The sequence below is a fragment of the Vigna umbellata genome, chromosome 4 (assembly GCF_029865625.1).
Source record: "Vigna umbellata cultivar VRB3 chromosome 4, Vumbellata_1.0, whole genome shotgun sequence".
Taxonomy (NCBI): Eukaryota; Viridiplantae; Streptophyta; class Magnoliopsida; order Fabales; family Fabaceae; genus Vigna; species Vigna umbellata.
This window is the reverse complement of record NC_142168.1, coordinates 23,737,859-23,754,104: the sequence shown is the minus strand read 5'-3', so window position 1 is coordinate 23,754,104 and position 16,246 is coordinate 23,737,859. Positions and strand designations below refer to the sequence as shown.

Genomic DNA, 16,246 nt, shown 5'->3' with positions numbered 1-16,246 from the left:
TTGTTAATGTAATTTGTTAGGATTATTCATATTATATCTTATTCTTAGCCATAAAATTACTCTATTATATTTTAATATTTGAGAAAAATCATAAGCTCTTATGGTTACTTCATTCTCAAACTCATGACAGTAAGTTAAGGCATTACAAAAAAAATGTAACTTACGGATTATTATATATAAATGAAAATATGTAGGTAAGTTTTGCATTACATATTAAAATTTACTGACAAAATTATATTAGTAGGAAGTACGGATTTTTCAATATGTAAGTCAAAATTAATTACCTATGAATTAAATTTGTTGGTAAGTTTGACATTTTGAGGCAAAAAACACTTACTTAGATATCTTACATACCAAATTAAAATATTTTCACTAAACCTAATTAATGAAAAAAAATCTTTAATTTCCCGCTTTCGTGTTAGTTGCAAGTTCTTCTGAGTTTCGCTATTTATTCTGATTGAGCTTGCCTCTCTTTCTTTCCATTGAATTTGAGTGTTCTCTCATACCTCATCTCCCTACAAATACATGGTTGAACTTCCATTTGTCTCTTTTCCCTTTACTTCATCTCCCACATAACCTAAGCTTTGTGTTTTATTGTCTTAAACATGTGGTATCTTCTTACTTCAAGAATATCATATAATATTATTAAAATGGGTTGAAATTCGTAAATTAATTCAATCTACCATGAGTTTGGACCAGGGTTGAAAAGAAAATTAAAATTTTGATATAAGTCAATTGAGTTCAATCCACTAAGAATCTATCTCACTCAGTTAAACCCATGGTGGATTGAGTTGGTTCACCAACTACTTAATTTTACTTTTTGTGTTTGCTTTTAGATTATATTTGAAATTTAAGATTATTTTGGATTGTATTTGGATTATATTATATATTTTTATTTTGAATTTTCTCTAAAGTTTAACACCATTCTGGATTGAAATTTTTTTAAATATGAAATAGAAAAATTTGTTATTTTTCTTAAAATTGAAAAAAAAAATTGTAATTAAGTGAGTCAGTGAACTAATCCGTTTAGCCCATGGGTTCATGGTGAATCAAGTCGGATTCAATTTTTTCCGACTCGTTAATAACTGAATCAGGTTAAATTAGCTCACTAAATAACTCGATAAATCGAGTCCGATAAACCATTTTAACAACACTAACATTATAAATGCTAAAAGATTTATAAATAGATAATCATCGTCATGGTCTATTTGTGTCTAAACTATTCTTGTCTAAAAGCTCTGATGAACCCATAAAACCTTAGGTCCCCAAATCGAAAAGGTGTAAAATCCTAATAGTGGATCTCAAACTCGAATGGTGTAATTTTTTTTTTCATGTCAATCTCTCTTCTTTCCTAATGTTAAACAAATTTCACTTTATGACATAGGTAGAGGATATCAATCTCTCTTCTTTCCTAATATTAAACAAGTTTCTAACATAACTTTAACTATGAAATATGTGTTAAATTCTCTTTAATTACAAATAATGTCATCGAGTATTAACCGTTTCAACACAAAAGTGTTACTTCTTACATCATTCCACGTCTCTCTCTACACCCGCACATTTTTTAAAATTTGTAAAACTATCGCTCTATTTCAAAAAACCCTTACATTCTTCTTCTTTTCTTCAACAGATTTCAACAAAAATTCTTTCAATCGTATTTTAAAATTTGTTTAAAGATTTTTCGATCCTTCTTCTCTGAAAAAAAATTAACGGATTTTAAAATTTATTAAAAAAAATTTAATAGATTTCGAAATTCGTTTGAAGAAATTTTTTAATCGATTTTAAAATTTGTTAAAAAAAAATTTCAGTCCAATTGCGATGGTAGTGGTCCCAGGCAGAAGCAGGATTCCTCGTTTTTTGTCTTTTATTGTTCATGCACCTAACTTTCTTCTTCGTTTATCTCATTCTTTAGACATGTGTTTTTGTATTATCACACCGCATCTATGTTACGTTTTTTCTACGCAAATATTTCCCACACAATAATCATAGAAGGAAATTTATATCTCAACAAAAAAAAAAAATCAATATATTTGGTGGTTTGGGGTTTTTGTTCTCCATGTTTTCAGTGTAACTATTTAATGTGCATGATATTAGATTCGTTATTTTTATTTAAAATTTCACGACATAATTAGTAGTATTTTTTCTTTACTTGTTATTTTCTTATGAAATGCTTTATTTTTTCCTTTTATAGTGTTTATTACGAAGTAACATTGTTTTCTCTTTCATTTCTTTTTTTATATTATTTATTGTGCAGATTACTATATTTCATATTTGAATATAATTAATTTCACTTTTTAATAATATTTTATTTTACAATATATTATTTTAAAGCTTTAAGTAATTACTTTAGATGGAATGACTTTATTAGTTTCCATTTTATATTGATCTAAAAATTACATATTTATTACTGTTAGCATTGGTCAGTTATTTAAGATCACATTTGTCCAAGATTTATTTAAGAAGAAAGGTTGATATAGTCGCTATGCAGTACAGATAATCTTTCTTGGTTTACATTGCAACACTATGAATCTATCCATTCAAAACGATTATATCATATGTCCTTTTGACCCAATTCACTTCACATACTCAAATATCATTTAATTAGTTGTGAATATAGTTAACCTAATTAATTTGGTTTCATACACTCAAAGACCATTTAATTAGTTGTGAATATATAATTAACCTAACATACATGGCTACATTAACTCTGTTTCTTATGGTTACACAAGTTATTCAGTTGTCGTGTTATTTAATCAAATTAATATATTGTTGAGTTAACCATCTCTATAAATACCATTAACAATGAAAATCGATACTCATGTTTCTAAGAGGAACCTTACACATATTTATTCACACAGGTAATCAATATTCATGTCTTGTAACCAAATTTATTTACACAGGTAAGCTAGCTTTGAGAGAGACTTCTAACAATAAATTAATTATTCACGTGTGACATTGGATGAATATAAAAGTATGATATCACTTAATCAAACTTAACATAGCAAAATAGACTTTTTATAGTGATATTTTTTACTTATTCAAATTCATCATGTATAAAAAGTTGCACAGTAGTAATGTCATAAATATGAAAAGTTTTTTTATATTAGTTGGACTTAAGATATAGAAAGTGACACGACAATAAAACTTTAATAAAGTAGACAATTTTTTTATGTCAGAACCAGTATAAAAAGTGATGATATGATAAAAGTGTAATAAATTATAAAAATTTTCTATATCAGTTGCATCCATAACTAGTATAGAAAGTGGTGTGATGGTAGAACTCTGATAAATTACAAATATTTTCTATATCGATTAAGATTTATAACCAGTATAAAAAGTGACACGACAACAAAACTGTAATAATAGATGACACTTTTTATACCAGTTAATCACTCGTGTTTACGGTTGTAGTGGATGGCGCATTCCCTTATTTTTTTCACATTGTTGGTTTCATGGTGTGGTCTCCCTAATATCACGTTATTGCTCTCGTTTAGGTTTTTTTTGTCATTGCTGGTATGTTTTGATGAATATTTACATATATTTAGTGTTGAGGATGTTGAGTTTGCTAGTATTTAATGTTACATTGCATTTCTTATGAGGAAAATTAGATATTGTGAGGTTCTCCATTTCTTAGAGCTTTACATGTATGTGCTATTGCATTCAATTTATATGATTACCCTTCTATCTTAGAACTAATGAGAAAACAATGAGGCACATGTGATCAATGGGTTTGAATCCATGCAAATAGTGAGGCTGCAAGTGATGCACACGCTTTGAATATATTAAATACGTTATTATAACATTATTCATTTTCAATGTTTAAGAGCAAGAAGGATAACATATATGGATTTATTGACCTTGTTGCCATTTAGGGAGTTGAGAATAAAGGTCAAAAGGTACCTTTGAAAACGAAAAAAAAAATAAGTCTACTTAGCACATTATTTGCAACATTAAGTATGTTTTTTTTATAAATTAAATTTTATTTATGTAAATCTTATTTAACACCAATATTGTTTGAATCTGCAAGGGTCATTGATAATTGCTAGTTATTCTTCCTCAACCGTCTCTTGTTGTTTTCCTATGTTCATTACATAATAAACCTAATAATTTGACAATTAAAAGTAAATAATAACGTAAGTTTTTTAATAATTTATTTTTTGTGTACACATAATTTAATTTTACTAAGCTTCATACTAGACATAAATTTCAATGTACATTTAACTTTTACAGAGTGGTTGAGGCTTATTCGAAGTTGCAGGAAACACATATTGCCTCTCGAAAGAAGTTGCAACAACTATAAGTATTTAATCTTATATAATATTGAAATACAATTATAAAGTTTATGATATTCTATGAATTTAACTTGTACTACTCGTGTCAACCGAGGAGCTTTGAGTGTGAATATTATGTCATGAGACACATTTATAAAATCATATTCACAAATGTTGTTGATTCAAGGAATTTGGTAATGTGAACATTTTATAGGTAACATTTTAAGCATTTATCACTACAAGTTGACTCAAATTGTTCATTTTTTCTAGTTTTTGTGTACATATTAGAAGTATTCATTGTTTGATGAGGTTAGCAAGTATTATTTGATGTGTAAATAGTAGGAAGTATTATTTTATTCCTTTTATATGTTATTCAAACTGTTTTGAATTGTTGTGGTATAAATTTTATGCTGGTTTGAATGTGGTAGGTAATACATACAAATCTACAATTAAAAAAACGAGACTTTTTATACCAGTTAATGCTCAAATCAGTATAAAAAGTGACATTTTTATACCGATTGATGTCTTAATCGGTGTAAAAGACAAAGCTTATTATGTTGTTAATGTTCCAACAGATATAGAATGTCAAACTTTTTATACCGATGAATTAACTACTAATATAAAAATTCTTAATCATATACAAATTTATCTCTCTCCCTAGTGAACTTTCTATACCAGTTACAAAACCAATTAAAAAGTTGAAATCTTTTATATCCTTTATTTTTATACCAGTTCAAAAATCAATATGAAAAGTCATTTTTAACCAGTATAGAAAAGTTTTTACACAATAGTGATAGTTAACTAACTTCTATAATGTTAAGAAATAAACTTTGAGCATAACTTAATCTTTCAAAGCTAATATGTAAAATGAGTTTGCACCCATTTATACATTATGAATTGAGATATTAATTGGTAGTCCGATAGAAGTCCAAGTAGAATAATAAACCCAACAAACAATAAATTTCGTTAGGATAAGTTATAGCACATGATTATGATACCATGTTAAGGAGAGTTTTACACCCATTTATATATTGTGAATTGATTTTATTTCTAGTTGATACGAGACTTCCAACCATAACTTAATTAACTAGTCATTTTCATCAGCAAATACAAAGTCAATTACATGTTTTGCCAGAAAAAATAATCTATTAGATTAATTGTATGACGATTATGGTTTCTTCTTATAGTCATTCATTACAAGCTACATGATATGAAATCGATAAATATTGAACATACTCGTTTCTAAAATATAAAATTCCTCTATTTGAATGATAAGGATTTATAAATAACCCTTTTAAATATATAGATGTTGTTAGCACATTTTTAGAAACATGTTAAGAATTCACATGATTTAAAGTGGTAAGCACAATACTTGTAAGCACAAGTATTGTCTATATTAAGTTTCTTCATCGCTTAGACATGTCAATTTGTTTTTCCTCATATGGTTTGGTCCTGACTTACATGGGGGTTAGGACCAGAAAAACTCACAATGCCAAAAAGCTCTTCTTTAAAAAAGTCATAGGAGCCAAAATATTCAATAAAGCCTTGTGGGTCAGGGTTAACTCATATACATATCTTCTTTTTAGAAAAAATATTCATTTTAAATACAAGAAAAAATTATATTAACTCTTGATCTGTTGCAAATCTAAGTGTTTTTAATTATTCAAAAAACTATATACAAACATTTTAATCACACTAACATAGTATTATAAGAAGTTTTAATAAACTTGATTGCTTACTTATTTAAGAAAATTACACAACAACCTAGGTTGTTGAAATCCTTTATTAACTAAATATATTTAACTTTTCTTGACTAGTTAAACATATGTTTAAAGTATATAAGATAGTCATATAATTTTATTGTGTGAAAAAACATCTAAATCTAAATCAAAACTAAATAAGGCATCTCAATTTGAAAGATCAAAATAATAAATTTATAAGTAATAAGTTTATGAATTTTTTATAACATGTTTAGTTTTTATTTTTTTAATGTATGACTTAAATTTATATTTAAATTCTATCAGTTATTTATTTCTCTTTAATAATCAATAAATATATATATATATATATATATATATATATATAATATTTAGTAATTATAAAAAAGTTTTAGTGTGAATTTTATTAGAATTAATTCAATATTCTTATATTTTGGCTAGAGTCCATGTTTTTTGTGACGTGTTTAGAAATTTACCACAAGGTACTACGTATTGTTTTATTAAATGATATAAGTTTCTTTCTCTAAGAAATTGATAAAATTAATAAATAAATTATAATTAATAATTGTATTAAAATATATATTATATATTTTATTTAATAACATAATAATAAGTATGATATAAAAATATTAACTCAAATATAATACAATTATAATATATTAAACTTTCTAATAAAATATATAATTTTGTGTATATAAATAAATGATATATTATCAATGTTAGATATATCATTAATATTTGTATTCAAGTTATAATTTATATATAGTAATAACTATAAATACGAGTTTTTAAACATAAAATTAATTTTTAAAATATAAGTTAAAACAAATATATTAAGAGAAATATATATATATATATATATATATATATATATATATATATATATATATATATATATATATATATAATGAATTTACTACAGCAGACATCTACCACGAGATCTTCTTCCACTGGACAAAGTGCTTATATTAATCAACTTGGTGTTGTTTCTAAAATTGAATTATATGATGTGACTCTCTACTTTGGGTGTTTGGGTGCCTTTATCATATTAACACTCTTATTACTCAAGGAGAAATTGGCTTGTAGACATGATTCATTGGTTTGGGCTATGAATGATGAAATGTATGCTTTAGAAAAGAAAAAAAAATCAAACATGGGTGTTTATTGGTTTACCTTTGAATAATTAAGCATGTTATTGAGTGCAAATGTGTATGCAAGATCAAGCATCATGCAGATGGTTCTAAGGAAGGATATAGGGCTCGTTTGGTTGGTAAAGTTTATTCTATCTTTACTTTGAAAAACCAGACTTCCTTCACCGTGTTTATGGTTACAATATTATTCTTAGTGAAAATAATCTATTTGCCATTTCTCACACTACAAACTGATTGGATGTCACTTTTAAGATAAAATATTTCAGTGGTTTGAGATATTCCTTTGGTTGAGGTTACTAGTGGAGCTTCTAATATCAATATTTGTTAAAGAAAATATGGTTTGGATTTTCTCTTTGGCACTGACACGTTGAATTCTAAACTTGTTTCTACTCCTTCTAGTTACTGCACTAGATTGCATCAATCTTTTGGGTCTTTACTTTCGGACTTACAGATATCTTCATATAGAAGCTTGATTGACATGTTGATATATATCTTACCAACACCAAACCTGATATTACTTTTGTTGTTCCACTCCTATGTCAGTTCGTTGCTTATCCCACTACTGACAATTACATAGATTTTTATTGTATTTTTCGTTACTTAAATTTGCTCCTACATTAGGAATCTTCTTTCCTTCTACCAATGAAATTCAGCTCAAAGCTCTCATTAATTATGATTGGGTTGCTTGTATTGATACTTAAATTGATTCCTCTGTATATCATAGAGATCTAAAAAGCAAGTCATAATTTTACAAAGCTCTTCTCAAGTTAAGTATCGTGTTCATACTAGTGTCAGTTGTGAAATTCAGTGACTCATTTGATTCATGAATTTGGTGTTTCTCCTCAACCTATCTTAATGTTCTGTGACAATAAATATACTCTTCACGTTGCAACAAACCTTGTCTTTCGTGAGTATCAAATATATTGAAATTAATTATCAGTTAGTTCGTGATAAATTGCTTTCTGACTTGATTAAAGATTTTCATTTCATTTCCAAAATATACATGAATTCCGTAGCTTTAATGAATATTAGCTTTATCTCTATTATTAATCAAAATAAATGTTCTTATAAATTATTTAGAATTAATCATATTTCTAATTAATATCCGTCTTATCTTTAATGTTAATTAAAATAAATCATATCTAATTAGTATAATATAATCTCTAGTTTATATTAACCTTATCATTATGGTTAATCTTACTATAAATCAATTAATATATTATACCTTATTTTTTTATATAACTTACAATCAATATTATAGTTAGTTTAAAATAATATCCTTTTCTTTTATATATCTTTTATTTATTTCTCCGTCTCTTAAATATGATATATGATATGCCATAAATTTTACAGTATAAATCGAAGACTCATTTATATAAAAGTTTATTCACCAGCCTACCAATCAGCATCTCAATTTCCATCTTTTACAAACCAAATGTAAATTCTAATAAAATGGAGCATATTCTTGTCTGAATAGGATGGCAAAAACCACCCCAAGGTCAAGAAAAAAAAAGCGAAAGAGGGTGTCAATGTCAATATCTAACAACAAACTAACATGGAATGACTCAACCAGAACAATAACTTATGGATACTATAAATTATCATAGTGAACATCACAAGGTAAATGGGTATTTGAATTTGTCACACGGTAAGACAATACATATATCAGGTAAATCACATCATAATTTCACCAACCAAACAATGTAAAGTGATAGACATATGAAGCTATTTTCTCCTGTCCAACAATAATCTCCATGTCGGAACAGGATTCAAGTAAGCTCGCAGCATATTGATGGTCAAAGCTTACAATATAGTACAACACTGATTGGTTTTCTTGGCTTGTTTATAGAACATCTGTTTCAAACGTCAACATCAGATTGAATCAGTAAAACGAACTAGAGGAAAAAATAATACATTCATGATTAACACAGTTATCTTCTAAGGATAAACCAAACATGGTGCTTTCAAATGCATAAAGAAATCATATTCTATGCAAATGAAATAATCATATAGCTCACATATTCATATTACGTCCAAAAAACACCATTTTTACATCAATTTAGACTCAAATTAAATTAATCGATATCTTAATATTCAAAGGATGAAAATGGCCACTTTTCTCTCTTTCAGAAACCAATGTGACATCTCAAATCTTTAGGCACCAAAATGGTGTTTAATTCAATAATTAAATAGCAAATAAGTAACAAAAAAGAAATTATTGAAATAATTACAAGCATAAATATTGGACCAAGCCTTATAAATTTACTACTTTATAGAGTATATATACTCTGCAAGAAATGATTGAAACAATGCGAAAAAAGGAAAAAATAATTGAAGAACCTTTTGCATTTTAATTTTGTTCAGTTTCCTAAAGCTAAAAAAATGAGAAAAAAATATATCATCTAAATAGACTGTAAAACTATTCAAAAGAACAAGTGAAGAAATAAAATTTCATCTAAAGATTGTGCTGACTTAGGGTCTGGATGGACTTCTTCACAAGTACTTTCAAGAGAAAAAATACCAAACGAAAAATGAAATAAGTTTCTCAATTAAATAAAATTAGTTTATTCATAAATTAAGATGTACAAGCTCTTCAGTATTAGCTTCCCCAAAATCCAACTCTTTTAACTTTTGCACAAGGCTAATTTTATTTTATGGAGAAGCTTATTTTATCTTTCTTATTTTGTTGTCCAACCAGTGCTTATGAAAAATTTATCCTTGCAGAACCTTAGTTACAATAAAAATATATTAATTATAAAAGTCAATAAAACCTACCCTCACCAAGAGATTCTATTCTTCCTTCTAAAATAATACAGTAGCGGAGACACAAATACCCACAATTTTATTATACTAAAATAACACAATTTAAAAATAACAAAACAAAAAACGTATAATTTTGTAAAAGTGGTTTCGAAAGGATTGTGTGGTAAAATAAAAATATTTGTAAGGCGACCAATTTATATCTTTATCAAATAATGACTTTTAGCCTAGTTAAAATTAATACCAAAAACAATTAAAATAAAACGTGTCCCCTTTATATAATGGTAAAAACACACTAGGCAGCCGTGACAACAGTGTTTTAAGACAAAAATGCACATCCTAAGAAATATTTGGAACACCACGACCTTGCCAATAATCTTATTAGAAGCATCCCTCAGTTTGCAACAAACAGAGCAGGCTGCACATGTCAACCCACTGGCTTGTATAGGCATATCCCGCATAACTCAATAGGATTTCTTAATTATCCATAGATATATAAAATTGTCTGTATGTTGAATATGACTAAATATTTACATTCACTATTTCATAAAATATTAGTACATTTTTTGTTGATAATTGATTGCACAAAAGAATTTATCAATGCATGTGCGAGTTCAACTATCAAGTTGTACTGTCATCAATTATGAATGATTTGAACTTGCGTACACTAATATACTTATAAGTCTAGATTTTATTTTGTATTATACTTTAATTTTTTTTCACAGTTTATTTTTATTTACTTGCAATAAATAAAAATCTTAAGTTCCGAACTGGCATGTTATTTATTACACATCTTCCATATTAATGCATTTTGTATCTACTGGAAAAGCATATAGAGAAGTTTTGAACAGCAAGAAAAGAGATTAATCACAAAGCTACACAATACATTTATCATGCACGCATACTCAATGATGACCACAAACATGTAGACAAGACAAAAAATATGTCAGACAATAATAGATGCCTGACTATATGTAGCATTGCTGTACTAGTCCCAAATGCAAATTTGTGTAACACGAGTTGTTTAGATGTACCTGGGATGCGGCACTCAGATCAGAACTCTTCTCAACTAAACTGTCCAGCTTCTCCCCTCTAGCCAGCACACTATCAATAGTCTTATGCTGTTCATAAACAGGAAGCAATCATATGGTCAAAGAAATCTACATGCCAGAAAACTGGAGAATCTAAACAAACCTATTATGTAGGAAGAAATTAACAAAACCTCACAACCCACCTAGAAGGCCCAACTCTCAACTACCCATTTATAGTAACATAACCAAGTAAATGCACATCAATAAGAAACAGCAACTAATCAGGAAGAAATAACTAATAGCAACTAAATTATTGATGAACCACTGATAGACATAATGTAAAATCGAGGGCATCTTATCACAATGCTAGAAAGGGACAAATTAGCGTTACTTCGTTGCATTTGAGTTCATTTAAATGATACTTAACTCACATGCTGCTGGTATTGTAATCTAAACCTAAATGTATTTGGTTAAAAGTGCCAGTTTCTCAAACGAATTTCAAACAAAAAATACAGACATATACCTATCATGTCTATAATTGAACAACTACATGACAAAAATATCTTATGTAACTTTGGAAGACAAGAGATGCAGGGAATCGGTATACTGATTTGCAAATATAAATCAATGTATGCTTACAAGGATGATTTTTGTTTCATCTAACTCTCTCTGGATTTTCAACAATTTGTCAGCCTCTGCAGGATCCTGATGATTTGACAGGAACAGATAAAAGGGGGTTTGAGGCATAAGTAATGGTGTTAAGGATACCAAAATGTAACAATTTATTAAACAGAAAAAAAAAATCAACGAGTCCTTTAGCTGCAGCTCACAAAATATAGACGAGGAATTTACATGCCTGGAATTTTGTCAGAGCTTCATTCAAATAGGGCCATGGTTGAGTACCGTCTTCCTGTACAGTTCTCCATGACTCACCAAAAGCTTTTTGATATTCATCTATCACCTGCATTTTTATAGTTACAGTCAGCTCTTCCTATAGAATCTCCACTAATTAAATAAATAAAACACAAACCCCTTACACAATTATAACATCCTCAGAATAGTTATCATGTCTCATCCTAACAAAGGAAGCAGCAAAAATCCGTCAATAAAACACAACACTGAACACACACGCGATGCTCTGACTCTCACCTGGTTTAGAAGAGAAAAGGCACTTCGAATCGGGTAATGATCATCCATAAATCCCAACGCACAAAGACCATTTCTGTTATAGGTGTGCACCTTATATTCTGCAATCAAAAAAGAAAAGAACACGTTTTCAATCATTCACAATTCGGCAAAAAAAAAAATTAAAATCGAACCCTCCAGAAAACCAAAGAAATCACCGCAGATCAAAGAATACGGTTATATCACATCGCCAATTTTAAAAATTACGATTTCTATTACTCTGAAGGGGAGCAAAGAGGGAAAAATATGATAAACCGAATACGGGTCAACAAAAACGACCGCGCAATGACCCAAACGCGCGATCGGTGTCGGTAAGCAACAAGGTGGGAAAAGAAAGAAACCCTAAAAAACGGAATCTAAAGGACAAGAACCTTCGTGTTGTACAGATTGGCGTTGGCCTTGAGGGGTGCGTTTGGCGACGGTACGACCGACAAAGACGATGAACTCCCTGACGCTATGGCGTTGAAAGTAGCCGAAGTGGCTAACATCGGAAGCGTTCGCGAGAATCACGGGATCGGAACCTTCACCTGTGCATTTAAGCACCAACAACGCTGTGATCTTCATCTTTTCTCTATCTCTCGCTCTAGATTTTCTCTCTCTCTATCTCTGAAAAATTGTAACACTACAACGAGAAAGAAAGACAGCAGATCGGAAACAGAAAAAATGGCTCTCTCTATTACAAAAAATATTGACGTGTGTAGTTGCATAATTTTATTTATATAATAACAACACTAACCATAATTATAACTAATTATTATTATTATTATTATTTGTCTTTTTGCAAAGAAATATTTTGTTATAAAAGTCAAAGAAAGCGTTAATTTTCTTGATTCTCGTTTTTAGAGTATCTAAATAACAAAATAAAAGGGAATGAGGAAATAATATAACTAAAAGACATTTTTATTGCACTAAAATCGAGAATGTGAGTAAAATAATAGCAAATGAAATAAAGAATAAAAAATAATTTTTAATTGATATTGAATGTTTATGTTGGAAGCTTCAAAACTAATCTATTCCATTTGGGCTTCTTCTTGCACCCCAATTTTGATTTCTTCCGACAAACCCAAATTTTTTATAATGGCCAAAACACCCTTTTGAGTTTTACTAGGTTTGCGTCGTCGCACCTCCTTTCTGGTCCTGCACCTCTTTTTTCACTTTTTTTTCCACCATTACAAGCTCCACATTCTAGTAGCATGTGACTTTCATTGCGACCTACTTTGTTCTAGGCACATCGTTGGTTACCTCTAATTACCTGCACCGTCATTTTTGTCATTCTCCAATGATTATGCTCCTCCTTTTTGCTTTTAAAGCAAAAATTGTTTTATTTCAGCAAGAATTTGTTTGTAAGGATGTTTTTTGGGATTAGTTTTTTTCTCACACAATATGTATTTTTTTTTATATTTACGAGATGGCGTATTATAGTTAATTAATATTTACTTGAATAACAGTTGAAAAATTGAATTCTGACTTTTTAGTTAATAATTTTTGTGAAAAGATATGTTAAAATTTAATTTTTGAAAAATCGAATTCTGATTTTATTTTTTAGTAATTTTTGCAAAAATAAAGGTTGAAAATTTTTAACGATTTTCAAAATCCTAAATGAAAGTTTAAACCAAAACCGTTGAAGATTTATATTAATAAACTTCAAAAATTGTTTAACTTATTTTTTGATTTAAAATTAATAAATAATTAATTTAGTTATTATTGATTATATATGAATTTTAAATAAAAAATTATTAAAAAATTATGTTAAACAGTTTTTGAAATATGTTACTATAAACTTTTAATAATTTTCGAAAATCGTTTAAGCCTTGAACAATTTTCGAAAATATTAAAAGTTTGAACAGTTTTCAAATTGCAAATTGTTTATGTTTTTAATGATCTTCGAAAACTGATTAACGGTTTTTGAAAATCATGGAAGATTTCAACTTACATTTTCACAAAATAAAAAAAACAAAATTAGAATTCAATTTTTCAAAAATTAAATTCTAACTTATCATTTTATAAAATTATTGAAATAAAAAATCAGAATACGGTTTTCTTTAACTAAATTCTAATCTGTTATAAAATTGTATTATCCATGTAAATATTAGCTACATTAAAATATTAAAAAGAAAAAAAACTATTATTTGAGAAAAAAAATGTTATTGATTGTAACTTAGAGTATAAGTTTTTGTTCCGATTTGATAGGGCATACTGAAGTAGAAAATTCGGTTAATGGTATCGGATCCAGAGAAAGATAACTGGATTATGTGTTACCAAATTAGATGGTGTGTTTGGAAGTCTTATTATTGGATTCACGAGTCTATTTGATGTTATCGAATTGAGAAATCCAATTTGATGTTACTGGATTTAATTATTGGAATTAGTAGTGCAGAAAAGGCCTTTAACGTCAAGCACATAACGTCTAATTACCGAAAATTCAATGTTAAAAATGATCAGTGACAGTTTCATAAATAAAAAAACTATTTAGACGTAGGATATGGAAGGATCCATGTCGGCCCCACTCAATGGATGCTAAAGATATGCGAGAAAATAAAAAAAAATTAATTTTTCTTTGGCTTTAAATGTCGGGGCAAGAGAGCTGACGTCTAAAGTCTATTTAGACGTCGTCTCCCAACATTGGACGCCAAAATGGTCTACTACAAAAACCCAAAAGTCACTTTTTGACTTCATTTAGACATCTGATCCCACCACCACGACGTCTAAAGCTTACTTAGACGTCGACACCCCAACCTCGGACGCCAATTTGCCTGTAGAAGTATCCTAAAAGTCATTGTTAAAAGTTTGTCAGTCAGCCCCGATGTCTAAATAGTCTTTAGACGTTGGCCCCCTCAACCCGAACGCCAAATGAGTCCGCCAAAATTAATATTTTAAACCCCTTACACGTCAGCTAGGGAGGGTGGCCGACGTGTAAAGGCATTTAGACATCAGCTGGGAGGGGGTCCGACATCTAAAGATCTGCTATAACCAACCCGCGAACGCGAGCCAACAGTTACGCGCATTCACTGTTCATCGTCTTCCTCACGTTTTCTCTCCTCCGCATTGCATTTCAGGTTCGGGATTTTCATTGTTTAAAATAATTTTTGCTCTGATTACATTACTCTTTGATGAATTATCTTTCATTTGAACCGATTAAAATGCGTTTTCGTTGCGTTTTGGTACAATTCTTGGCGTGCTCTTAAGCGACTCATTTAGGCCATTTTTTGCGCGTTTTTGAACGGTGGTGCAGTCACCAAAATGTTTTCCTACTCCTCAATTTCCCTCGACTGCATTTTTCATCCGTTAAGAAGGTTAATTTTTTTTTGTTAGTTTTTGTGTATGCATGATTGGATTTTGGGTATGCATGTAATTGAGTTATTAATGATAACATATATGAATTTTTGTTTTGGGAAATATGATTATTTGATGTCATTTTGCATTATTTGATAAAGTTTGTTGTGTTATTATGATTGGCATGTTAAGTTAACTCTTTAGATTGAAATTTCGTAATATATTGTTGAGTTAATTTTGAATATATTATAAGTATGAAATCATTGAGTGAAACTTAGTTCATGTTTGAGATTTAACACAAACGATTACTCTTTTAATCGTTTGTATTAAATTTCAAATTGTCCGATCGGACATTTTGAAAAAATAATTTTTCATAATTTGCTATAACATGTACGTTGGAGTTTATGGATAAGATTGATAAAATTTTGACTATATTATTTGTGTTATTCTCTGGATGCATATCTGATTGTGGTCATTACTGACCACACTCATTTTGTGCATTTAATTGTGATTTTACATTTATGAATATACATTGTTTGACAGGATAAAAGGTTAGCCGCCCAAGAAAGAAAAAGGCTAAATGATGCACAACACGTGTTATCACGAGGTGGTTATACATTAGTTGAGAGGAAGATGAGAAAAAGTTGAGTAGAGGCCTGAGAACTTGAGTCCCTCGACCTAGCACATGCACCTACTAGGTACAAGATGTGGAAGGTTGCTCGGACTAAGTCTGATGGGATCATAACATCTCCTCAACTGCCTTGATCACACAACGAATTGTAAGTTCAAATTCTAAACATTGATTGGTTGTGTATTTATCATGTCATGTGTTTTATGTAACAAATTTTTTTGTTATA

General features: G+C 28.9%; 1 protein-coding gene across 1 annotated transcript; it reads right to left on the bottom strand.

The window, feature by feature from the left end:
* Nucleotides 1-8,701: 8,701 nt before the first annotated feature.
* On the bottom strand, nt 8,702-12,804 carry LOC124821687 (VAMP-like protein YKT61). Its single transcript, XM_088114151.1, has 6 exons — nt 12,488-12,804; nt 12,081-12,178; nt 11,788-11,892; nt 11,571-11,636; nt 10,935-11,021; nt 8,702-8,994 (listed from the first exon to the last, which is right to left on the bottom strand). Exons 1-6 carry the CDS (start codon nt 12,678-12,680, stop codon nt 8,944-8,946), a joined length of 600 nt encoding a protein of 199 aa, XP_087970277.1. The 5' UTR covers nt 12,681-12,804; the 3' UTR covers nt 8,702-8,943.
* Nucleotides 12,805-16,246: the final 3,442 nt, after the last annotated feature.